The sequence below is a fragment of the Taeniopygia guttata genome, chromosome 2, assembly GCF_048771995.1.
Source record: "Taeniopygia guttata chromosome 2, bTaeGut7.mat, whole genome shotgun sequence".
NCBI lineage: Eukaryota > Metazoa > Chordata > Aves > Passeriformes > Estrildidae > Taeniopygia > Taeniopygia guttata.
The window spans coordinates 9,033,906-9,060,427 of NC_133026.1; the positions used below are offsets into that span (position 1 = coordinate 9,033,906).

The following is a 26,522-nucleotide window of genomic DNA, read 5'->3' on the forward strand; positions in this document are numbered from 1 at the left end:
CTGGTAATAACTCTTAAAATTTAGCTTTGGCCTATAGCTTATCCTTACCTCTGAATCTCAGATGAGGGCTCTTCTAGCTCTTCTTTGCAATGCAACCAACTTCAAGCTGAATTTCATAAAAATAGAAGAAACAAAACCCTGTAGCTGCTAGTTTACCAGCAGTGAAAGTAAAGCTGGATCCTTTCATTCACCTGATTGTTAAGAGAGAGATGAAATAGTAACACCTAGTTTGGAAAAGCTCATGTGAGCTTGCTGGTGGTCTATTACGTGATAGAACAGATAACATGGTACATTGAGAACGCTTCAGTTTTTCCTTCTTTTTGAGTGTTAAAAGTTAAATTTGAAATTTCCTGCACTGTTTCTTATTTGTGAATTCATTTGAGTTACTAGAATGAGAGAGGAATCCAGCCTGGGTGACTGGTCATAAATTCATGTTGTGGAACAACATTTGTGATGGCCAGAAAAGAGAATTACTTGGCTTTGTCTGTAATGGAGTTGCTTGAAGGTGTTACTAAACCAGCTGGAAATGCAAAGCAGTAGCTCTGCAATCTTCTGTCTTGGTTCCAGTCACAAGCTTGACTGAATTGTGGTGCAGGAGGGGAATTCACATCCCAATAATAAAAAAAGTCATAAGGCTGCAGAGGCTTTGAGACATCTGGTAGAGGAGCTGGGCACCCTCATCCATCTTTCAGTTTCCCTCCAGAAATACATGTCAAGTCTGTGTTAGTCTTTGTAACTGATATATAGAGTAAGATTAACTTGCTAATTTATCACACATTTGCATAACTGTCACCATAGCCACCTCTGGCAAAGTTTTCTCCTAGACATATAGTTGGAGGGTGCCTTTTACTCTTCACAGAAGCTAAATCTGCATTTGTCATCCTGTTGTGATATTTGTCATACTCAGCAATAGAAATAGAGTGCTTTGCTTTTGTGAAATATCATTCTGCAGTATCAGTCACTGTCATTCTCCTTCCAGGGGGAGCTAGACTGTGGATGTTTTAAAATTGTTTTGAACTTCTCTGTGAAAGAGTATTTCTGAAGGAAAATGGAGAAAACTCACATGGCCAAGGCTCAGCCTTTCCTGCAGCATTTCTTAGCCAGAGGACTGGGCCTTCTGTCTACAGAGCAGTTTGGCCAGGCTTTCTGTAGTAACACTGCCTCTTGTCAGAAGTTACTTTGGTGCTTTGAGTTATTTGGACATCTCCTGTTAAGTTACTCTTCTAATCTCATTTCTTACCACCGGGTACCTATGGAAATATGGTCAAGTTCTTATCACCAAATGTGCTGCACTTGGGTAATGAAAGGACATTATTTGTCTGTTCTGCACAAAGTGGGAGCTGTGTGTCCAGGAGACCAGTAGAGAGTTAGAAATTCACTTAGAGCTATTTTGGGTGTATCTGGTACTGCCTGCAAGCAGGAGTAGCGTTCACAAGCTTCCTGCCCTCAGTTTTTGATTGATCTCCTAAGTAATTGCAAAGAGGTGAAAGATTTTTGTTTTGGGGACATTCACCTTGAGAGTTAGGACAACCACCAAAATGTTTCTTTCATTAAGCATCTCTAGTGGTACTTCTGTATTTTCTCGGATTGGATGGTGTACCCCTGAGAAGAACAGCAAATCTTAAGGTCCTTGAAACCACTAAGGGATAAGCAGGAAAACAATGCAGCTTGTTTTGTGCTGTTGACATAAATTTCAAGGACTTTTCTCCTCATTTGGCTTTTGCCTTTCTCATCAGAAAACGTGATCACGAGTTATCCCAGTGAATGCAGAAGTGGTGGGTGTTGGTCTGTGTCTGCTCCTCCAGTGAACCCTGCCTATTCTCTGGCTGCCCAGGCTCAGCACTGCTCTGAAGGCTTTTCCCCTGCCAGCACAAGCAAGGGAGGTACTGCTGCAGCCTGAGGATGGTGTGCCAAATTCCACTTTGATTCTAAATAAGTGTGTACACCAGTTAGAAAAAACTGCATATCAAAGGTCGCCTTCTTTGGAAGAAGAGTATAAATATTTGTATCAGGCTAGACAAATTCAAATGAGAAGTTAAGCACACATTTTTAACACATAGATGATTAACTGTTGGAAGAAGCTGCCAAGAGCAGTAGTTTCTCTGGCTTTCATGTCTTAAAGACCAGCTTTCTGAAAAATATCTCCTAGTGAGAAGGGAGTGCTTGGGCTTTACAGAGAAGTAGTGGAAGCTCTGGGAGCCTGGGGCACAGAGTAAGATGCACCATGGAGCACAGTGTTCCTTCCAGCCCTCCTCCATGGGAGCAGCCTTGGCTTCTTCCCTCCTGATGTGTTGTCATTGATGCACAGGTCGTGTTCCTTACTGTGGTTTTGAGGCTGGGGGATACTTTTGTGATGTGGGGGCTGCTTTGTCTCGGGAGGTGCCGAGGAAGCAGGGGAGCTGAAAAGAGAGAGCCAACACCACATGCATCTGGGGCAGCCTGATGACTATTGCCCTAAAGCATCCAGTTTGGGATGTGCAGGTGCCAAGAGTGGATTCATGTGGGAGAAGACATTCTGGATCTGCTCAGGTAAGTTGTTTTATTGTAATGGATGAATTGGATGTTAAGTGAGGAAGAGGAGGAACCAGGGCAAGGTGTGTGATGACTGTGCCAGGGAGTTAGATCTGGAATTTGCAATACAATGAGCCCTTGTGCATGTTCTGTCTTCTCACCAACTACTGACTGCACACCTTGAGGTAGCCTAATTCCAACTCCTCAGTTGAAGATTAGGATGTCTCTTGTTGATCAATGTAATGATACAGCAGAGATCCACATTTCAGAGTAAACTATTCATTTTCTTGAATGTTGGCAATGTTTTAATGATCTAAAGTTTTTTTATTTTTAGTGTGTGTTAAACCTCATGTGGCTAGCAATACATGTGTTTTGAATTTTAAGTGACTGTGATGAAAAGAGCTGGCTTTTTGTTAATGGAATCACCTTTGGTATTGTGCTAAATGCCTAAGACTGCATTATGTCAGATAAATGGTTCTACAGAATAGCCAGGGAAGTGTCCTACAGGGCTGTGTGTGAAAAACCTCTCAGGATGACTTTTTTGCATTTGTTAGGTTTATTTCTAAGGAGAACTTGAGGAAGGGCAACTTCCCAGAATTGTAATTCATTTGGGTCATATAAGGAACAAACATAGTCTGTAACAAAACTAAAAGGTAAACTATTGTGTGGTAAAATTCTGGTATCTCTTGAGGTCCTTCCAGATTTTCTGGGAAAGGTTTCCTGCTTGAAGAGCACTGGAACTCCAGAATGTTATTCTCCAATGGTCAAATGAACTATATTTTGAAATATAAATATTCAGCCCTGAAAATAGCCTTTGTGCAGTGTCTTTTCTGAGCAGGTGATAAAAAGTGTAAGGCTTTTTTCAGTCACCAGCATGGACAGAGCCAGCTGTAGTGACACAAGGAATCTTGTTAAGGGAAAAGCAAACAGGTGTATGTGCTGTACTGCTCTGCCCTTTTCTGGCCTAAAATGAGGCTTGGACAGAAACATTTCTGTAGTTTGCAAAGTTTGTAGTCAGTGCACACCTTGAATGTTCGTTAACAGTAAATGGCTTCAAAACTATTAAAAATTGTTAAAACCAATTGTTTTTAAATGTACCAGAACTGGAACTTGTCAAAGCAAAACAATTCCATCAATTTTATCTCTATTTTCCAAGGACCTTCAAAGATTTGAGTTGCATTCAGTGTGGAACCTATTCCAGAGATGGAAAATGCAGTTTTGTTTGCTGTACAGCTCAAGTCCCCTTTACAGTCACTACCTGGTGTTTGTAGACTAAACACTGTTTTCTTTTGAGAAGCAGGTAGAAAATGACAAGTAGGTGATTGGGTTTTACCGCTGCTAAGTAAAAAGAAAATTATGTGTACTTTACTATGCATATTCATATTTTAGAGGTGTTACATATCAATGTCAGCTCCTCCTATATAGTATCTAAATTGCAGGATCTATTGCAAGGGGGCGGTGTCTGAATTTCGAAAGTGTTTTTGAAATATTGCTATTGCCCTACTTTTGATCTATATTGGAAGTATTAGCCTGAAAGAATTGGAAGTAAGTCCTTTTGGTTAAAGGTTAAAAGAAAGTAGAGTAATTTGTCCTGAAGCTTTCTCATAGCAGTTTTGTAGCCATTAATAATTCATTTATTAATAGCTATAATTCTGTCTCGAAAAGCGTCATAGAACAGAAAGTGACTTTTAAGTGGCTTCTAATGCAGTGACTAATTGAGAAAATACTTCTTGTAATCACACGTAAAAACAAGAAACTCAGGGAAATAAAACATTTTTCTGAGAAGATACAGGTGTTTAAACCTCCCTGCTCTTCTTGATCAACCAAATTCAGAACATAAGATTAATTGATTACTCTTACGTGGTTTCCACTTTTCCCTCTCTAGCACTTGCTCTGAGATCACATGTGTGGTTTTGCCCTCAGAATGTTTATAGAAGGTGATGACTACATCCCTGGTAACCCTTTTTGTGGAATAAGTCACAAAGCCAAGTGCATGCCCGTGCTGCTCTGTTGCAGGGGAGGTGCTTGTTGCCCTGCACAGAATAGTTTCCAGTAGTGGAAAGTTCTTTTATGAGAGCTGTTTGTGGGGGGGAGCTTTGCCTTGTGTCTCCCAGCTCCTCCTGAAACCAGAAGCCAGCCCTTGGTTCATGCTGCGCTCTAGATTCAGCTCGCTGTTGTGTTTTCTGGGTGTGGTGGCAAAATTACCCAAATTGTCAGTGTCTCTGCTCTTGGGTTTGGGCCTGTAAGTGGCACAGAGCCAAGCTGGCAACTTGGAGTGCAGCTCTCATGTAGGTTAGATGATAGATTGTTAACAGAGGTCAAAGCCTCTTGGGTTTTCTATTTTCGTGACAATTCTGGCTAATCTTTTAAAATATAGGTCCTCCAGATTTTCAGTTGGAAATGGGGTAGAGGTGGACACTCAGGTCCTAACTGAACTGCCATCAGCGTCTATTTATTGCTGTTACAACAGTGTGGTTTTATTTATTGATTTATCTTCTCAATTGAAATCAGTGCTTTGAAGGCTTTTGCAAACAGATTCCATCTCCTGGAAGGCAATTTTGCTGCCCTTTTGGCTCCAATTCTGTTCCCAGTCCACTATTCAGTCTTGTCTAAGCAACTTTCTCCTTAGAAAAACAGTTCATGATTCTTTTATTTAGTATTTTTAAATATTACTGTAAATGGAGTTTGTTTCTGTAGAGATACCAGGCTGTATCCAATACCAGCAGTTCAAGCAAGGTCAGAATTTTAATTGGAAAGTGACAAAATGTTTCAAATGTGCAAAATCTGGGAGTATTTCTGTCAGAAACTGACTTGCATGATAACAAATGTAGGTGAACATCAGCCTTACCTGTTGTGCATTTGTTACAGCTTTGCTTTCTCTGTCACAGTGCTGACTGCAGGACACTTCCAGCCCTGCAAAGGGAGCCACACTGGTTCACAAGGCTGAGGAGAAATGCTTTTGTGTAAATTAAGTTTGACACCTTCACACTCAGTAAAACTCTTGGCAAATGTTTCTGAGAAGATTCTGAGCTCAAGGAGGAGGTGGAGTCGCTCTGTTGGATGCTGCACTTTGTGCTGCTACAAAATTGTAGTTACATAGCTCAAACCACAGCAGTTTTGATACTTGTTTTTATAATTTTTCAAATATTTTTACCATGATATACTGAGCCCACTGACAAATAGTCACTTAAGCATTCCTTCATAAACTTTTCACTGCCATTACAGAATTACAGGAGATGAGGCACATGTTTATGGTACATCCACTTCACCAAATGGGCACTCCAGTGTGCATTCCATCCTTCTGGGACGTGGAGCGCTCCAGCTTCTCCACCTTTATGGAAAGTTCTTAAATGCTGGTCACCCCTTTTTGTGCTTTGGCCCCAGAGATTGTGGTTGTTACTGTCCTTGGTGCTTCATCCCACGGATCTCAAGGTGTGTGAGAAGAGGAGAAGGTGGGATGGTGCCACTGCAGCCACACGGGATGGGAGCAGCCCTCGCTCTGGGCCTGGGCAACCCTGGGGTGACATTCCTGGGAGATAGATGGCCTTCCTGGGAAACACATGGCATTCCTGGGAAATACATGGCATTCCTGGGAAATACATGGCCTTCCTGGGTGCTCCAGGAGGTACTAATGTCACTCTTCAAACTCTCCTTCTCTTTCCAAAACTCACAAAGCTCTCTTGGTAAAATCTTGCCTGCTCCCACTGGATCTCTGCAGAAGGAGCGTATAAACTGATGATACTGTTTCCAGGCACAAAAGAGAATTGTAAGTATTGTTAGTGTTGGGTGGTAGTCGTGTTCCTGGTTTGGTGTTTGGGGTTTTTTCATTTGAGAAAAATCTTCATTTCTGTGCTCTCTTTATTGGTTGTTTGCGTCACAATTCAGTTTTAGAAGCATACATGGAACAATTTGTCTGTTTAAATATCTGCATGTATATATGTGTGTATATATGTGTGCATACATTTTCATTTTAAACATTTTGTTATTGGCAGGATTTGAAAAATTAGTTGTTTTTCTAAATTGTGGTGGGTTTTAAGGCATAGATCTTGACTCTGGGTGGGAAAGGAAGAATGATTGGAAACTTTGAGATGGATTGGAGATGCCAAACAACAAAAGTTGGTGCAGGGTTGGGAGTCATGTCTCCTCTAAGGCCAATTGTACAGGTTTCATAATTAAATATAGTATTTAGTCAAAACTTCCACTGAATGTCAACTTGAAACACTATTGTTTTTTTAATTCAGGCTATGGAACAGCAGCTAACAACTTAGCGTGCCTGTCATTGGGAACTGGGTTTTGTGATGAAGGTTCATGAAATACTTTGAAACCTACTGAGCCTCAGAAGAGATGTGCTGTTACTGTGAGCATGTGATGCTTTCAGGGTCATTTAAAAGATGATGGTCTCTGGAGCTCTGTAAATCAGGGATGTGTGCTCACACTGAAGATGGGCTTTGCTTGCTGTAGTCCTCATATTACAGGGCTAGATGGATGAGGAATAAATTGCATGTTGAGGGGGTATAATTGTAGAGAGCAGGTATCTCTTCTTTTTGTTGTATTTAATACATGGAACCCTTAGTGTCAGAGCTGTTGTGTCATATTTAAGCCTCAGAGTAGAAGGGGGAATATTTTTCAAATGATTTAACCTGAAAAGATGAGGCCTTGCAAACTGAGCGTGGACAGTGCAATATGAAACGTGGAGCTTGCACTTACTGTCTCGTGTCTGTGATATTTCAACAGCACTAATAGCCATTTGATGAAAGTATAAACTTAGTGATTTTGTGCTTTTGCCAAATTACTATGGAAGTGTTGACAAAACAGCTGGGGAAGTCATTCATCACATTTTTCTGAAGTCACTCATGAGATTCTTTTCTTTTTAAATTTAACTGCATGGATTTTTCTTCATGGATCTTTTTTTCTTTTACGGTAATCTGGGTTTGCTGTGCATTAAGGTTTTGAAGACTGCTTTAAAGCTCATAATCAATGGAAAAATATGTAACACAGCTGTACAATCTGCAAATTAGGGCTTGCTCAGAACTGTTCTGAAGTTGCTCCTTTAGTGAGGGCCACTAATGGGAATATAAGATGATGTCTTGATACTTCATTAGTTTTTAAGAGTTATAAAGATCTGTTGCAAAAGTAGAAGAGTACTTTTCCTCTGCTTTTGCTGTTTGAAGAGCTTTTTAATTAGAAACCAATTTTGCTTGACCTGGTGATGGAAACTCCTAGAAGGGGTAGACAAGAAGTGAAGTTTTGTCTTTGAGAGTGGTGAAGGAGCTGTTTCATCTGGAACTGGGAGGTTCTGGAGAACAAGTGTGAGAGATCTGAAGGTCCACAGGGCTCTGCTTGGGCACAGGGGCAGAGGAAATACTGGTGGGAGGAACCTCTTGTCTGGGTACATGATAGAGGACCTGGCAAGTAGTTGCACTGTGGAATTTTTATTTCTTTGTTTTCCTCTACTAATGAGTATTAAGTTTCCTTATACGCGATGGTTCCTTTTTTTTTCCTCGTCTTCTTTTTTTCCTCAGTGGGATTTTGGTTTGCACTTCGAATACAATTTCAAAGTGAAACTTGGGCTGCGAGGCTTGCTTATGATAGAGATGAAACCCACGGGGATTTCTGTCTGAGGTCGAAATATAGCTGATATGAAAAAACCCTGTTTGTTTCAGGACAACTTGAGTTGGAAGGGATCTTAAAGTTCAGCCAGTTCTGATCCCCTGCCATGGTCAGGGACACCTTCAGCTAGACCAGGCTGCTCAGAGCCCTGTCCATCCTGGCCTTGAACACTTCCAGGGATGGGGCATCCACAGCTTCTCTGGGCAACCTGTGCTAGGGCCTCACCATCCCCTCAATAAAGATTTCTTCCAAATATCTAATTTAAACCTGCCCCCTTTCAGGTTTAAAGCCATTCCCCCATGTCCTATTATCTGCCCTTGTAAGTATCAAACCAAATCAAATAATTCAATGTCGGTGATACAATTTCTGGAGGAAGAGTAGCCATGTAAGAGACAGAGAGAGGTACAGTGTTCTGAGCTCCATCTCAGCCATGAGTTGTGTGAGGTGTGTTGGAGAGAGAAGCCCCAAGAGTAGAAGCCCCTGGTACAGGTTGTTAAAGGGGTCTGGTCACTTCAGTGTAGTACTGTGCAATGAGACTTGCAGGAAACTGGGGTAGACCTCTGACATGACCCTGAAGAGTGTAGAAAATATAATCTTATAAGTAATCATGATTGCTGTTTAAAAATCAGGTTCACTTGGTCAAGCTCCAAGCTTGAAATCTTGCTAATTTGTATTTATATATATCAAGCTGTGAAGCTTACTCCTCATTCTTTGCTTCCTTTGAAAATTCATGCAGAAATGAATAAAAGGCCCCTGCTTGATAAAGTATTTTAAAATTAATAAAATTCCCTTTGAGCATGCAAATTGGGTCATCTCTCTGCTTGCTGGAAATGTGAGGATTCATCTTACCTCCTGCCATTTGCATTTCCAACATCCCAGATCTTTAGGATGAGAGCAACTGGCATTATCCACAAATGCCCTGGTGTGCTTTAACAGAAGAAAATAGCTGCAGAAACCTGGGTGTGCCCAGCCTATGCCTTCTCTCTTGCATCAGAAACAATGTAGGACCAATTCATTGGGCTTTAAAAGGTTCTGATGAGGAAGTTTTGGCAGGGAGGAGGTAACTCCAGGCTCTCCCAGCTGCTCCCTCACTTTAAGCCAGGCTCCAGAGCTCAACCTGGTCCAACAGGAGTGGCTGTAGCCATTGATCCCTGATAGCCACTATGGGGAACAGCATGATCACATTTCCTTTCAAAGCAGCACCATTGTTGGGGTATGCTGAAAACTCACTTTATTTAACAGTTTGTTGCAGACTGGGGAATCTCTGTGGTGAAATATGCCTTGAGTAGGTTGTGATGTGCTGGGAATGCAGGATTCGTGTTGGTACATGCTGAGCTGAATGCAGGATATAATGGGGTTCTTGGGTGTGGATGGGGGTGGTAGGTAAAACCAACCTAAAAAAAAAGAAAAATCAAAAGTTTGAACTTTCCAAGGGAGCTGCTGCAGGGCAGGGAGGGTGAGTGAACCCAGCAGGGGCTTTCCCTGCTCTGGTGTGTGCCACAGGAGTACAGCTGGGCAGGAACAGTGTGAGCTGGCACTGGAGCTGATGAATACGAGGGCAAAAATAAAGGAGCAAGTCCATTGCCAGCTTTTAAAGGCAGAAGGGCAGAGGGTTGCTCTGAGCATGGAGCAGAAAGCATTGAGCCCTGCCCTTTCCCGGACACTGGAGGTGCTGCAGCCAGGCCTCTCCCAGCACAGAAATAGCACTCCATCAGCCTGTCCCTCTTCCCAAATCCCACACCCTTGTTTTTCCATCACTTCCCAGGACTTTGCCACGACCTCCCCTGCCATCTCCTGCCACTTCTGGGTTTTTGTTCCCCCCTTGCTGAAAATGCCTGGCTTGCACGGCAGGCGAGATAGTAGTGCTGGTCCTGGCCTGGGAAAGGCCAGCCCAAATCCCCTAATTATAGACTTAATATGAGTTTTTGGGTTGAAGCAGGGAGACATGAGCCACATCCAAGTGCAGTGCCATCAGTGCTGAGAGAGCTGAGCTGTCAGAGCCAGTGCAGGATGTGAGACAGGGAGAGGAGGGGTGGGACACTGAGAGCAGGTTTCTGCAGGGAGCTTCCCGCATCTTCAGTTTCTACCCAGCTGAGCACTCCAGGCACCACTGTGGATAAATATTTCCTTGAATTCTGCAGGTCAGGAGTCTCAGACAGACATCAGGAAACTTGAATCACCTTGTGTTCTCTGTAACACTGAGTGCATTTGCTCTGGAAGCAAAATAATTGCCAATAATTGGTGAAAGACACTGATCTGTTGTGAGCTGACTCAAAACCTCATTGTTTGTCCTGTGCTTTGGCTGATAAACATCCCTGTTGAAATAAACTCCCTCTACAGTTTACAAAAGCGATGGTGCAGATGGGGCAGCTGCTCCAGCATTCCCTGGATAGTTTCTGAGTGATTTCAGCTCTTTCAGCTTTCAAAACTCTGTGCATCTTTTTAATCAGAGGATTTTAAAATGGCTGCTATTTCTTATAAGCATCACATCAAATACCAAGAGAGATTTTTAAGGGCTGTCACTGTCAAACTCAGAGACGTTTTCCAAAGAGGGCTCGATGCAAATTTTGGTTTCTGTCGAGTCTGACAAACCCAGGAGAGCACAGGCTGAAAGAGGGTTTTATAACTCCTGCTAAGCGTCACAGTGTTTCCTGGCATTTAGAAACAAGTTTAAGAACAATTAATCAGAAGAACTTGCTCAACATAGCCTCTAGTAATGGTGAGGGAGTATTTTCTTGGCTGAGCATGTTGTCTACAGTTTCAGGAGAGGTGAGGGGTGTGTGTGTTCACGTGGTTTTGGAAAATACCCTGGGCTGGGTGTTCTATAATGAGCATCCATCATTTCCAATAGGAATTAAAAAAAGTGATGATTTGGCAACTTTATGATAACAACTTTGAAGGTGTGGTCTCCTAAATTAGACAATTTCTGTGTTTTAGTAGAGTCACTTGGTCTCCTGCTGTCTTTTCTGTGCTATCATACATTAGAGGTGAAGCTTTCCTGAGAAGAAACAAAAGATCCAGTTATCTCCAGGATTTTTTTTCAGCCCAGGGTAATCCAGGCCTGTAGACAGATCTGTTAGATGAGTTCTCAGATTGAACTGGTTGCTGTAAAGCCTAAGATTTCCCAGCAACTGGTGGACTTCAGTCTAGGAAGAACCCTGGTAGCTTCTGCTAAGGTAAATATTAATACCAGAGCTGCTGGTATTAACAATGAAAAAGTTAATTGGTAGAAATATCTTATCAACACTTTACAAAGATCAATTGAAGTGCAATCGACTTCAGATAAATGTGTTTAAATGGGGATCTTTTTTCTTTCACTTTTGGTTGCTCCTTCCATTGCAGTTCAGCTCTGCACAGCAGCAGCGGATGTAGTTGAGTCAGTAGGAAACTCCAGCATTCTCTGTAAGCACAGGGTAAATTCCAAACCCTTGTAATAGGAGGGGGGAAAAAAATCAAGAAAAGTTTTTCCCCCCCAGCTTTCTGCACTCTGTGATGTCAGCATGCATCAGGAACAGCTCAGGTGAACCTCAGGCTGCCCGAAGCAGCAATAGGATGCCTTGCTCTGGGTTTATGGTGCCTTGCTCTGGGTTTACGGTGCCTTGCTCTGGGTTCATGGTGCCTTGCTCTGGGTTCATGGTGCCTTGCTCTGGGTTCATGATGCTTTGCTCTGAGTGTACACCGCCCCTTAACTTTAGTCTTTGTTATAAATGAAAATTTGTCCAGCCAACTTAATATGAAAAATAAAATATTTATTTTGCAATCAAATTCTATCTAGCCAGCCACAAGGAAAGAACAGAGCCGAGCCCGGGGTCGGCCCTGGGTGTGCAACAAAGAGGTCAGCCTCAGCAGAGGTTTTCCTCTCTGCCCACACACCTCCATCCTGGCACAAGCGGTTTTTATAGGGAAAATTCCGCCTGAGGCCAAGATTTCAGCAATCAGTCTTTTCTTCTATTCAGAGTCCATATGTTAACAAGATTTTCTTTTTTGGTGATGAGGGAGAACAAATCACTGTCTGGAGTTTGTTGAATCCTTTGATGAAATTTACGGGAACGCTGTATTCACATGTATCTGCCTCAGGATTTCCATGATATCCATCTCGGGTCGTTCACGCTAACGATCAGCACCTGGGGTTTCTGTATCTCCCCAGACATGGCCCATCTCCTGGCGAGCCGTACCTTCTTACTTGTAAATCACTTTCCAATCTACACCCGGTCTCACCTGCGCCTGTGAGGGGGGGAATCCTAATACAAACATGTGTACTCTAACAAATATTCAATATCACATATATCATATTAGAAATGGCGCGAATTATATCTACTACACATAACAGTCTTTATTAGAAAGACACTTCGCAGGCATCCTTCAAGGCAGATTTGAGTGGAGGAGGGTTCCTGCAAGCCCACTGTGAATGCCTGGGGGCAGGAGCTGGGCTCGGAGCTGCTGTGTCCTCCACACAGCCCGATGTCTCCTGATGCTGCCGACAGGACCAGGTGCTTGTGGCCTCAGGGAAGTGTTCCTTTGGACCGAGCAACCTGGTGCACCTGTTTTTTATTTCCTAATAGAGGGAAAAGCGCGATTCGAGGTGTGTTTCAAGCGAGCTGGTGAATGCAAATCTGCAGCTCCGGCTCCTCAGGATGTTTACCCTGGTTTGTTCGGCACAGTTCTGTCATTACTGCCTGGCCATTAATTACTGCTGATTCCTGCTAGGCAGGAATTATTTCAGTTCAATTCCTGGACATACATGGATATTACTTAAACCTAACCCTAAATAATAGTGGTGGCCCGTGCGGGGCTGCTGTGGCGTGAAGCGCTCCGAGCCTGACCTGTCCCAGCTCACCTGCAGATCCCTGCCGGTGTTTTCAGTCCTGTGTGTGTCCTTCATTTTCCAGCATCAGGCACAGACCCCCAAGTTCGGGATGGTGACAGCCGACATTGCCCTCTGCTGGCTCCTGCATTCCCATTGCCTCCTCCTTGCTGCCACAACTTCTTTTCCAGCCCTTCTCCCTTGGAGCAGAAGGCAGCTTTTAACACAGCTTTTTAGGATGTTACAGCTCCTGTTTGGTTTTTTCCTGTTCATTTCGGAGAACCCGCTGCAGCACAAAACCAAATCTTAATTATTGTTTTTAAATGTTACTGGTAATGCCAAATCTGTAATTTTCAGAACTAACATGTAGAAATGTAACTTCTCGAAACTGGTTTTGCAAGTGAAATAACTGCTAGGCTCTTAATGATTATTTGCATTAGTAGAATAAGATCTTTTGCTGAACACCGTAACCTGGATGCTGATTCCAGCTGTCCTCCACAATTTCCCCCTTCCCTGCCCCAGCTGGGGCGGCTGCACGATGAGCTGGCTGCAGGCCCTGAGCCAGGTTAAAAATAAGCTGGCAAAAAGAGTTATTTTTAACCTGGGTCAGTCCCTGCTTGGGTCACAGCACGGCTGCCCAGCTCTCGTGTGGGTGTGGAGGCACAGAGAACAGCAAAAAGGAGATGCTGGGGGAACTGAGGGCTGTTTAAAACCTGAGCGTCCCTGGAAGGTGCTGCTTGGGTGGATATTCCTGCTCAGAACTCGGTATTCCACACCCAGCCCACATCCCCAATACCTGCTGTCTTCCTAAAAGCCATTTCTAGGACAAACATCACTGCTGACAAAGCTCTAGCAGAAATTAAGCAATTTTTAGTTTGTGGCTGACCTCTTCCAGAGCAAATTCTATTCAAGTTTTCTATTTGCAGTGGTACAGTCTGGCTCTAATGTTTCAAATATGTAGAGCAGGAGAGAATAGTTGATGCAAATCACACTTTAGCTTTGCTGTGCCAGGTGTGCTAAAGGTGGATGATCAGAGGAGGATCTGACAGCTCATGCCATGCATAGCACTGCAGTCAATTCAGTATTTAAATCACAGCTGACATGATGTTACTCCATTTAATTAATTTCTGGTGCCATCCTGCTCTCCCATAACTCATAAGGGGGGAAAAGTTTGGGCAATTTCTTGGAGTTTACTTGTTGAAGTAAAATTTGCCTTTACTTTGGAGATATGGAAGACTGAAGGACTATGTTAGGTGATCAATATAGATTTAATCCTCTCAAATTCTTTAAGAGAGCTTATAAGAAAGATGGAGACAGACCTTTTAGTAGGGCCTGTAGTGACAGGACAAGGGGTAATGGTTTTAAACTGAAGGAGGCTTGACTTAGATACAGTGATGAAATATTTACAGTGAGGGTCATGAAACGCTAGCACAGGTTGTCCAGGGAGTTGGTAGGTGTCTCATCCCTGGAAACATTCAAGGTCAGGTTGGATGGGGCCCTGAGACACCCTGATCAGGGAAGATGTCCCTGTTTATTATCGGAGGGTTGGATCAGACGAGCTTTAAAGGCTCCTTCCAGCTGAAGTGTTCTCTGATTGCAAAGGTGGGCTGGTTTCCTGAGCCCAGTACTGAGGAGCTGTGTGAGTGTGCCTGGCTGGGATGTCTCTGATGCACAAACACACCCAGAGCCTCAAGGATGGCCTCAGCATGTTTCCCATTCCTGCATCTATTTGCAAATATAAATTTTAGATGTACATTAAGCAAGACTTTGCACATGAAAAAGAAATCCATGCACTCTGTGTTTCCATAGGAGAGGAGGGATCTCCTATTTCTGACACACTGTAATTTGTTAGGAAGTGAACTCTCTTGACTAGTTTTTGTATGTGCAGATGATATAAACAGGTTCCATGTGCTTTTTTTTCCCTTAGTCTTGGCATTTTATAGGCTTCCCTTCATAGGTAACATCAGTCCGATACCTTCTTCAGTGCTGTTTGTATGGTGTGTAAAATCCTGACGCTTCTTATGGGTAATGATGACAATTCTGCATCTGGCCTTTCCTGAGCTTTTCCTTACCTCTTGTACCTGAAGTCTTGGTGCCATCCTGCAAGGAGAACCACCCACCCAGGGTTTTACCTGGCGTGATGCAGTCAGGCAGAGGCTAAATGCAGAAATCCTTGTCTTGCCATCACTCGAGTTTCTGTGGTGTCTGCTTGTTCCTTTGCAAGTGTGGGGGACTCCAGGGTACAAAAGCAGGAGCATTGAGGTGGGGATGGGCATCTGGCCCCTTGGCAAGGAGTGTCCTCTGCTAACACCTGAGCACAGCCCGTGGGGTGCTCAGGATCCTCCTCTGCCGCCGGACCTCAGTGCCTCACTGCGCTGTGACGTGACTTTCTAAACACACCTTGCCTCCTTTTCCTCATGCCCTCAGAAGCATCTCCCCGTGTACAATTACAAGGTAAAGACAATGCAGCCCGTTGTGTTTGGAAGTGGTGGTGTGGGGCACACACAAAGTGGGGATTCCTGCTCTGTCCTGTCTTGCGTATGTGGTACCTTTTTCATCTTCAAAGCATTTTCCAGCCATGAACTAAGAGCATTAGCTGAGAGCACACACCCCTCCCTGAGCAGCTGATGCTGGGCACATCCCAGGAAAAACTTGCAGAATATGACACACCACTTTTGATGAAAATAAAATGATGCCATATTTCATCAGCTCTATTAGCAGTACTTAAGTAATTGAACTAACGAAACTTTAAAAAGCCTTTAAGAGATGAATCTGGTACACACCTTTGTTCCAAGTCTTCCCCCCTGCCCCTCTTATTTTCCCTGTTAAACATCTTGTGTTGACTTTTTGGGATCTGTTTGTTTTCCAGTGTGTGGTTTTACTGAGTTTTGTGTGTGTTATGGTAGCTGATTTCTCTGCTTTGCAGCAGTGGTACTGGTACAGTTTCTGCAGCAAAGGAAAGTGTCATCTGTAAAACAACATGAGTATGACAGGAGTATCTCATCTTTCATACCAGTTTTTGCAAACATTGGGGTTTATTTCCATTGTGTGCATTGGCCTGTGCTGTGTGTGCCTGCCTTGCCTCTGGGCTGTGTACACCTCTCACAACTTCAACATGATTTCTTGTCTTCAGGTGTTCCACCACACATCTCCATCATCCTTCCAGCTGTGATGTCAAACATCTGGCCCCTCTGAACCCATGCTGGCTTAATGCTTGTCCTACCACCCCTGTAGCCAGCCTGGGTATTTATCTCTCCTTTCCCTTTATCTTTTCCTTGAGCAGGATGGTCCAGGTGAGGTGGGATGTGACCACATGCTCTGTACAGGACAGAAATCCTGTCCAGGGCCATGTGCTCAGCTCCCTCACCGTGCCTTTTGGGGAAAAGGGAACAGTGGCACAGAGTGGTGGACTTTTTTGGGTGCAGTGACCGGCCCCTGATGGAGCTTTCTGCTCCCGACACTCCCCAGTCTGCAGGTACACAGGACTGTCCATGACCAACCACAGCCAAGGCATGAGCTTTGTGACCCCTAACACCCAGCCCATTTCTGAGGGCTCTTTTTCCAGGCTAAATGGATGCATTGTGGGTGCAGCTGACCTTTCTTGCCTTTGTTGCTTTTTGCAGGAGAGGCAGATGAGGAAGCCTTTGCCGAGGAGTGCAGACGGAGAGGACAACACGCGCTGCCCTCCCAGCCCACCAACCTCCGCCTGCTGAAGCCTCACAAGTCTGGCACCTCCCCTCGCTTTGCCTGCTACCACAATAGTGATGAGGTGGAAGAACAGGACAGGAGCCGGGTTATGAGCAGCTTCGAGACCCCTATTTATTTATCAGGTGTGCACAAGCATGGTGGTGAGAAACGTGCAGAGAAGGACCCATCACATAGTCAAAAGTCAAACCCAAAAAGCCAGTCAAGAAGTTGGTGCTGTGTGTTGACTTAATGTTAGTTCCCTGGTAGATAATAAATAGCAGCTCGTTTGCCTTCATCCTGCTTTAGCTCTGATCTTCCATTTAGCCTAGATCCACTGATGCCCTGGGATATTTAAGGATCCAGGGCAAATACTGCTGTGCTGCTGAAGTGCCTGTGCTCTTTGTTGTTAAAAGTGAAGGCATTTTAGAGGTTAACTCATCACAATACTTTGCACATTCATTTACTTAAATTGTGCTTGGTTTCCTTGTCCAAGGAGAAGTTCAGCAAGTTGATACAATTTCTGGAAGCTGCAGTTTTAGGCAACTAAATCCTAATAGAGGATGCTGAGAATGTTCAGGCAAACGTGGCAATGTGGCAATTGTCCAGGTTATTTTTGGAAGTAATTAGTCCTTTGATATATTTCCAGTCTGTAATTTTTTGGCAATGTAGTCCAGAGGCTATCTTGGACAATGAAGTCCTCATAACTACTTGATTTAATTGGAACCTGTGGTCAGAGATATCCAGGACTGTGAGGACAGGTTTTTCTGATATGTGAAAGAAGCTTTTCTACTTGGATGCTGAAAGCAAGGACCCTTCTCAGTAGTGTGAAATCAGGTGAAGTGCTGGGGAGTGTGAGCCTAGGAGGCTTCTCAAAATAAACACAGCACATGAAAAATATGCACTGTATCCCAAACCAGGGGCTCATGTACTCCCAGTGCTATACCAACTTCCAATGTGTTTATGAGCCTTTAAACCTAACAATGTCTTTTGTATGGAAGACCTGAAGATATGATAGATGACACATTGACAAAATAGAATAATTTAGATTAATGTCTTCCTGGTAAGTTGTTGTTTGTGTTTTTAAAGATGACCAAGTTGAAACTTTTCTTTAAAAAAAAAAAAAAAAAAAAAGGCAAAAAGTTACAGAGGCCTAAATGTGACCTCTGACCTCTGGGCTGATTTCCTGAAGCCTCCCACGCAAGGGCTACAGGTTTGGTGCCCTGTGTCTGTAGCTGGCAAAACAAAACCTTGGCTCTGCCTTTGGACACACAAGGGTGTCTGCAATCACAATATTTTGCAATGGATTCCAAGGAGCAGCTGAGTTTGAAATGCACCATGCAATTTTTGAAGCAATTTTTAAGATTGCTTAAGACTTTTTGCTGTGAATTTATTTATGCTCCAAGACGCACAAGTTTGCAATTAAAATTAATTTCCAGAAGTATTAGTGCAATCACAAAATGCTCTCTTCTACAAGTAGATTGTGAGTTGCCAAAAAAACTCAGGGTGAAAACTTGATTGCAGTAAGACTAAGATTTTACTCTTGCTTTAAATATTTTGCCTGCTGTTCCTCTGATGGACAGGGCTGCTGAAGGACTGGTCGAGTCAGTCATAAAAACCTACGTGAGTGTCTTAATCCCTCCCTGGGGAGTGTGTGCACGAGGCCTGGCCAGTTATGCCATTCCCCTTCATGGGTGTTCACCTCTGCTGAGTGCCTTGCCCAGCAAGCAGCTTCACCAGCACAGCTCTGTGATTACAGAGACCACTCTACTCGCTTGGCTTCTCATCCATCACTGCCGTGCGTACACGGGCCGGCGTCGGGAGAGAATGGCATCATTTCTGCCTTGCTCCAAAGCCCTCTCAACTCACTGGGAAATAGTTGAGTTCAATGGCCTCAAACCAGGTGCAGTTCCACCTTGAATCAGATGTTTTTGCCACCACCAGCGTGGGGCTCCTGGCAGCAGGACCACGCAGCAGTTTTAGATGTTGTCCCAGTGGCAGCATCTCAAGCAAACTCTCAGTCATTAATGATTCACCTGCAGGGAAGTGGTTTTCTTTTCCCAGCTCTAAGAATGGGACTGTTTGAATTTTGATTTGTAAGTCTGTAGGAAATTTAAATGAAGGAGAAGGGGATAGGTTTCATCTTGACTATGTGGTGGGAATCCCTCTGGAAGTGGCATCTCTCTAGGGCCCAAGAGGAAAGGCTGGCCAACTCCTTTATGCTGGCAATATCCAGAGGTGAGATGAATCCTCTCCTTAGTCAGGATTGCCAGTTATCACAGTGGGTATTTGAGAAAAAAAAAAGAGAGTTTAATTTAATTCTTCATCTACCATGGGCACTTTGTGTTTTAGTAGAAATTGCTCTGGAAACTGTTCTCAGTTTCATAATGGCCTTATAGAATAAAACTTCACCTCTTGTGCTCTGAAGTTGCTGCATGTATCAAACAGTTCTCTAGCTCCAAAAAAGAATTTTTGAAATAAGAATTCAGATACTGCAAGTGATGTGTTCCCTGACAGTGTGATGCACAGCTGGCTAGGGGGATCTGAGCCACGTCAAAGTGGTGCTAATGCCAGCAGAGACCTGGGGATGGCAGCTGTTAATGCCAGAGGTAGTGGTAACTACCCCTTAAAAACTACTGCTTTGGATTTGAGAGTTTTGACCTTTATCCAACAAGAATGATTGAAATGTTTAATTGTTAAAATAGTCAAAAAATATGATACAAATTTCATTATTTGGAAGATAATATTGCAAGGTTTGCTCTTCCTTTTCAAAGAAATAGCTTGCATTAACCTACAACTTACAACATTAATAATTCATTTTTTTTGCTGCATTTTCATCTGCTGGCACCTGTGAAGAGTAAACCACTCTAAAAGAAGTAGCTTAACTAATCTTGATCCTTTCCTGGCATGGTTTCCTCTGCTGGAAAGTTGAGCTATTTGTAGTTCATTTCATCTTTAATTCAGTCTCTGTTCTTTTTACCAATGTGCAGTTTCCTGAATTACACTTTACTAACTAGTAACAGTGATGTGCTTTGTTATCCAAACTAATTACTTTATAATTCCATCACAAACTTTGTTTTGGGCATGTAATGGAAAGAGAAAGGAAAGCAAAGCCACTGATTTTTTGGAAGTCTAATACATGAGGAATGCTGGAGGTGCAGAGATGGAGTTTGCCCTCCCTTTGTTCCACATCCCCTTGCTCTGACTGTGCAAGTGGGATGGGGTAACAGCTGTACCCATGTAGGGCAGGGGCTGGGAAGGCTGGCTGGTGGATTTGGAGGCTGGCTGGTGGATTTGGAGGCTGGCTGGTGGATTTGGAGACTGGCTGGCGGATTTGGAGGCTGGCTGGTGGATTTGGAGGCTGGCTGGTGGATTTGGAGGCTGGCTGGTTGCCCCCAGGCTTAGCCCAGAGCTGCCTTCAAGCATGGTATTTTGGCTGCTGGTACGAAGTCATCCCGTTACCCATCAAAGACAGCTGGGCTGTGTGTGGAAGGGCTTCCATGGCTGCACAGCCTTGCAAGCTTTTGCTTGCCATTTGGGAGTAAAACCTTGGAAATCTATTCAGTGCTTGTGTTACCCTAAGTAACAGTAGGAAAACAGGTGATATCTGGCTTGGTTTGTTCTTGTGGCAGTTCTAGGCAGAATTGGTCAAGAAAACGACATGGTGAGCAAGCATGAAGGAAGGCCCCTACAAGTTGCTAAAGCTTCTCAGTCCCCTAAAACATCAAAGTTGGGATTACATCACCAGATTGGCCAGTGAAACTGGAGAACTCACCCCTTGGATGTAACAGTGTGGATAATTGAATAATGGAACAGCATACCTAGACAGGGTGGGATGTTTTGTCACCCCAGGTCTTGACTAAAGGCTCCCTCTCCATGATGCTCCGTGGCACAGGAGGAGGAGCAGGCAGGAGCTGGGGATGAGGAGAGGGAATTAGTAGGTCAGGTTGTGCTGTGTGCTGGGCAGTGGCTCAGGCTGAGGGGAGGGGATGTGAAAGTGTAAAGTTGTAATTGCAAATTGAGTCACACATGAAATGATACTCAAGCTGTGATCTGGTATGTCTTTTACAACGGCATATGTGAGCGTGGTCAGTCTAAAGTAACTGAGGGTATCTGCAACTCAGAAGTGAGCCAGCTGCCTTTGAAATAGCAGTTTATTGTTTTGACTAGAGAGAGATTTCTAAGAGCAGAAAATTAGAAAGAGCACTACAGAACCCAGCTTGAAATTGCCTCACTGCCCTTTTAAAGCTCTGTGGGTGCTGGGGCCATGGCTGCTTCCATGCTTTGAAGGAAGGCCACAATCTTGGCAAAAAGTTGGTAGATGTTGGAGAACATTTTCTCTGAGACTTGAGCAGAAAATATGAATCCCTCCCAACCCCAACCTCAATGTTTCACTCTGAAAGTGGAAGGAGGCTGCTCCAAAGTCTTCACCTTAGCAGATCTTCTATAAAAGTCGTGCCATGGCCTTTGTTGCTCACTGATGTGGGTCAAGCAGCAGCAATGCTGTGTGTTAATTGTCAGCTGTGACTGAACACCTCGTTTCCTTCTGCTGACTCCTACACTCCTCTGTGCTGGCAGAAGGAAGGTGGAGCAGACCTGTGGCCACTCTCTGCATCCTGGTAGAGCAGGCAGATGTCAGGCAGGGCAGGAAAAAGCAGGATACCAGAAATGCATTGGGTAGGAGTGTCTTCCCCAGGACACTGTGCTTTGGGATCAGCCGCCCGACGTGCACACCTCCCTTGCAGTTGCCACCCAAGAATGTGATGAGTTTCAGAGTCAGTGACTGAACAAACTTGTGACTTTGGGAGGTGCAGATGGCAGGGAAGTAGAAAGCCAGAAGGAAAGTCAATCTGGGACACAGCAGAGAAGCTTCCCAGTTTGTTTGGGTCCTTGCTGAGTGATGGTTGAAGGAGTTGCACCTAAGTGTTTCTGGAAGTTGTCTTCAGCCTTCAGCAGCTTCACGAAATCTGGAACAGCTTCTGAATGTGCTCCTTATGGCTCTTCTAGAAGTAGAAAAGAAGGGGATGACGTGGAAGGAGTGGGTTAGCTGATGCTGGTTGTTTTAGACAAGAATTATCCAAGCAGTAAAGCAGGTGTAATTCCAAATGATGTGGATTTCTGCTTCACCCATCTCTGCTCCTGGCAGCTGACAAAAGCAAGAAGTACCAACTTAGGGAGATTTCTATCTGCATTTGAGTGAATCTGTTTTCCAGACGTCACAGCTTGGAGAAGCTCTTGGCAACCTGTTCTCCCTCTGCCCTGTGAGGCATTTCTAGAGTTTGGCTGGCTAAAAATTGCTGCTAAGGGTGGAAATCTGAACAGCCTTCTCCAAGGCCAGCACTGTTTGGCTGAAGTGCAACACTATGGGAAGTTTCTATGGACACTTTGGGATGCTGGCAACTCGCCAGGACACAGGCTCACTGCAGAGTGATCAGTCATTGGGCTGCTGCTTTCTAATTCAGATTTTGTTGTCTCATGACTTTGGGGCTAGTCTTGTAACCAAGGCAGCTAAATATGCATTTAATTAGTGCTGGTTGAAGTATTGGAGTGAAATAGATACCGAAGGGTTACTTCTTTAGTGTGCAATCTTTATTTATGTTAGGAGCTGCTTCACTTGTTTGGATCAGGTTTTTGGCTGTTATCAGCCAGCACAGCATCACTGGAGCAACAGACTGGCAAAGTTTGACCTATCCTTTCTTCTTAGGTGGGGATAGAAAAGGAAACGGCAGACAGTGAAATTATTTATCACAGCAGGCTCAAAATAGAAAGGACCTGGCCGTTTTCTCTTGAGGAATACTCTGTGTTTGTGTGTTATCTCCTGCTTTGGGCAATCTCTTTCTGTGTGTCAGTGATAACGCTTGAAAGATTTCCACTTTTCAGCCTTATCATACCAGAGGCTGGTAGGAGACCATGTTGTCAAATGCCTAAATATCTTCATACCGTAATATTTTAACATTTGAGTTGTTTCATTTATAAGACAATAAATTATGTGGCATTCACTTCAAGTCATAATTTACATTGACTCAGTATTTTTAAGAAACAGTTGCTAGAATTGCTTTCAAAATCTCAAGCATTTGAAGAAAATGAAAACAAAAAAAACCATTATGATATAAAATAGCAGCATCAAATGCTATCATGCCTGGGAGTGGAAACCTTTTAGAAATACTGACACTGTTTTGAGAACGAGAAATGAAAAAAATATGAAGCTAATACCTGCTAGGGCTTAATGATCCTTTCCCAAACACGTGTGATTGTTTCATAGGTATTACAAGAGCTAGTTCTGATCAGCTACTATAATGTTGTTTTTCCTTCCAGTAAAGGGAGGAATCCTTTGAATAATACCTCCCAGATGACTGATTCTCAGCAGTCAGCACATCTCTTCCGCCTCCCTTGACCTCTGTGGTAAAGCAGGAGATGCTTGAGCCCTTCAGGGATGGGTGCCTTACTCAGTGAATTGAATGCAAAAGGATCCTCTTTTTGGTGACCAAGGGGCTGACGTGGAAGGAAACTTCCTGGATGGAATTCTTAGTGAGGAGATGTTCACACAGTGAACAGGGACAGGAGTTTAGCTCAGGGGGTGACAGAGTGCAGGGGAAAACCCAGTGTCATCTGCAATTCTGCTAAGCACCGCCAGTTTCTCTCTTCCTTGAACAAGAACACTGGTTTCCACTCTAACTTTGTGCAGGCTGATTGCTCATGGCAGAATTTCTAAATAAATATCCTGCCTCTTGACTCAGGTAATTACAAAAGATGAAGTCATGCTGTGGGTACAGCGCAGGAGCTAGAATGATAACCTAGAACAGTTTTCCGTTGCTACAAGTGAGTGTATTTCCTCTAAACTTTTGATAATGTCTCAAATGGTTTTAGCCAAAAGACTTACTTTGTGGTTCTCCCCAAGTCTTAAACTGAAGAACTTCAGCTGTGCTGTGGGCACATCTCTAACTGTGCTTGGGAGGAGCTCTGGTGAGGAGCAAACTGCAGCCACAGTGTGGCTTTGTTCTCCCCTAGCCTCCCACAACTTCCTTTTCCCATCTTAATTTTGCTGTTGATAAATTGATGGAGAACCAGGTGCACTGGTGAAACTGCTTCCCTGGGGCCATCTCTGCCTGCCTGCTGACAGGACAGAGGAAAAAAAAGAGATTTTCATAGAGGCAGAGCTGTGCCTTTCCACAGAGCCATTCCTCTGACTCCCAACCCTGCCCCTCAGTTGGATTGCAGGGGCTGCTCTGCTCTGTGCTGCTCCTGGTCACTGGACTGTGCTGATTTCCAGTGACAGAGCACCACTGAGCTGAAAGATCCCTCCAGCTGTCTCAAAACATCACAGAATGATTGTCTGAGGGAAATGTTTACTGGCTCTCAGTTTAGATTTCTGAGTGCACCGGGGTAGATGTGGAGGTTCACACAGTTCACTGCCCGTGCAAGCATGCCAGCAAGTTGGGTTTTACTGCAGGTTTGGAGGAAAAGGTGTGATGCTGAGCAACAACTGTTTTACACACATCCCTGTGGGGGTAATAAACCATTGGAATGATGATCACATGGCTGGAAGCTTGTGCCTACTGAACCTGTAGCAAATAATTGTTGCTTGAACTCAATGCTTTCATGCACCATTGGGGCTGCAGTCGAATATAACCTGTGGTGCATAGTTAAGCATGAGCAGGCTGATGACCAGCATATAAAATATATATTGGTAAACACTGAGCACCTTCTTATTTACTCAGGATTCTTGGCATTTCCTAGTCTTAAAATGGAAATGCAAATATCATGGTAACTCTGACTACCCTGAGCAGGAAATGCCAGTACTTAAATTGCTCCTGCTGCATAAGTCTTATTTATTGCTTCCTTTTTGAAAATTATTCTGGTTTTGCATGTGCTCTAATTTTGAAGCTTTTCCTGAATGGCTTTGAAGTATTTTGAAAGTTCTCCAGATCTTTTAAAACTTCAAAGATTGGTAGTATTTTCTTTCTATCCTGTGTAAGGGATATAGTAGAATGGGGGATATAGTGGAAATGGCAATTTAAAATAAAAAACAAACAACACATTAGGAAGCCAGACCTTTTCTTTAATATTCTCTAAACCATTCAGAGAACATATGCTTTTGCTAGAGAGAAAAGTCTGTGAATGCTGTGAAAAGTGTTTTACAAGCCGTGTTTCCTCAGGATACAAAGAAGGCAGCAAGAGGAGGAAGCAGAAGCAGAGAGAGGAACTGAAGAAGAAGAAGTCAACCAAAGCGAGTTACTAAAATGGACTTCTCTGCTATGCCAATACCTTTAAAACAATGACTACAACTTCATGTTACCTTCAAGCACACCTCTTTTTTGTGTATATTTTTTGATTGTTCACACTGCTACCAAGGAAGTGACTCATGTTTAAAACTGTACTAAAATTGCACTATGTTATTCCTTTTAGTTTCACGGAGTGGCTTTCTTGCCCGTTCAGGTTAGGGAATTCAGATGAGGCAGGTCGTGGTTAGACGTGTGTTATGTTTGAAGATTGGAAAGCGTTACAGAATTTCTTACCTCTTCCTTCCCTGGGACTAAGGCGACTCTAGTCTAGTGTTTGTTATTTGTCTTGTAGGATATAAAAGGCAAATGCCTGCTTGTTTGGTCACTGGCATCAAATCAGGCCTGTTGAAAGAAGAGTCCTGTTCACTCATGTTGTTGGGAGTGGGACTGAGACGAGCTCTTATAGGGTAATTTATGCAAGATTAATAAGTGACTTTTATGGTTGGGTTTTTGTTTTTTTTTTTTTTTTTCCCAGGTTGGGCAGTTCTGTCCCTATTAAAATGTTCCCTCAAATTGTATCTTGAAAATTTTATCTTCTGATTTTAAGAAATGTAGTGTAATGATGGTCTCCTGTAAGCACTCCTACTGATTTCTTTAGGCATAGTTGACTCCTGATGAATAATTTAGTGAAATCATTCCTTATTTTAAAAGTTTATTTTCAGAACCTAGAGACAAATGATCCAAGTGCTACTTTAAAACTGCTCTTTGTTTCTCCTGAGTAGGTTTTAGATAACAAACATTTTTTCAGCATCCGTTTTAGATTTCATCAACTTGTTTCTGCAAAGAACTTATACCTTTATGTATGAAAGCATTTTGCATTGGTTTTATTGTAGGACTATTTTTTTTTTAGCTTGAAAAGCTGTCTTAGAATTAAAAGAAATACATATTTCCTGGCAAGATGACTTCCTTGCTTCCCATACTTGTCTCGTGTGCATGACACATTGCTTCTCTTAACCTTTTAGTGTGTACAGAGCCCCTTTGTTGCCTTAAGCATTTACCTGCATGTTTCTTGTCATGTTTCTTGTCTCCTTTTTTTTAACCTCCAGGTAGGAATTAGCAGCTTATGGTTTTGTTTTGTTTCTTTTATCTTCCTCTTGCCAATATGTTGTTGATGTAACAGACTTAAACCTGGCAATATTGAAAGTCCACAGTTTCTGGAGAAACTCACCCATCCTAACGTCTCAAAGATGCAGGAATGCACATAATGGTGTAAGAGAGGAGCTAAACAGAAAAGCCAAGTCTGCATTCTAGCATGGTTTGATATAACAAATTCTGGTGTCTCTGGTATCTGAATGGTTTAGCTTCAATTACCCAATGTAACCCTCTGCAGGCACCATATAACACACAATAACCATCTGTGAACTCTCTTAGGGTCTGTAAATTACGGTTAAATCAAATAAGGACTGAGTACCGGTTTTCTGTCACTTAAGTACCACTTTTTTTTTTTTTTTTTGTGCAGTGTTACTAATATTTAAAAATAAAGAAAATCTGCCTTTATACTTTGTCCTCTTGCACTGTGCTGTAGACTGGCATCAGTTGTCTGGTTCATTTCCATTAAAGTTCAGGCTGTAAGCGCGGGGGGAGAGTCCTCATTCACACAACGCCCACAAGCATTCCAGGTAATTCCTTTT

At 43.3% G+C, this 26,522-nt stretch overlaps 1 protein-coding gene across 5 annotated transcripts in view; it reads left to right on the forward strand.

Moving 5' to 3' along the window:
* DNAJB6 (DnaJ heat shock protein family (Hsp40) member B6) overlaps window positions 1-26,388 on the forward strand; it is a 59,065-nt gene extending 32,677 nt beyond the window's left edge. For 2 of the 5 annotated variants that reach the window (XM_012571386.5, XM_030264277.4), the window contains 2 exons: window positions 16,549-16,755; window positions 24,766-26,388. In XM_012571386.5, the coding sequence (XP_012426840.1) occupies window positions 16,549-16,755; window positions 24,766-24,848 (290 nt within the window). In that variant the 3' untranslated portion in view covers window positions 24,849-26,388. Of the gene's footprint in view, window positions 1-16,548; window positions 16,908-18,192; window positions 18,233-24,765 lie in introns of those variants that run through there. The other 3 variants (XM_030264275.4, XM_030264276.4, XM_030264278.4) reach the window with 2 other exon arrangements.
* The last annotated feature ends 134 nt before the right edge of the window (window positions 26,389-26,522 follow it).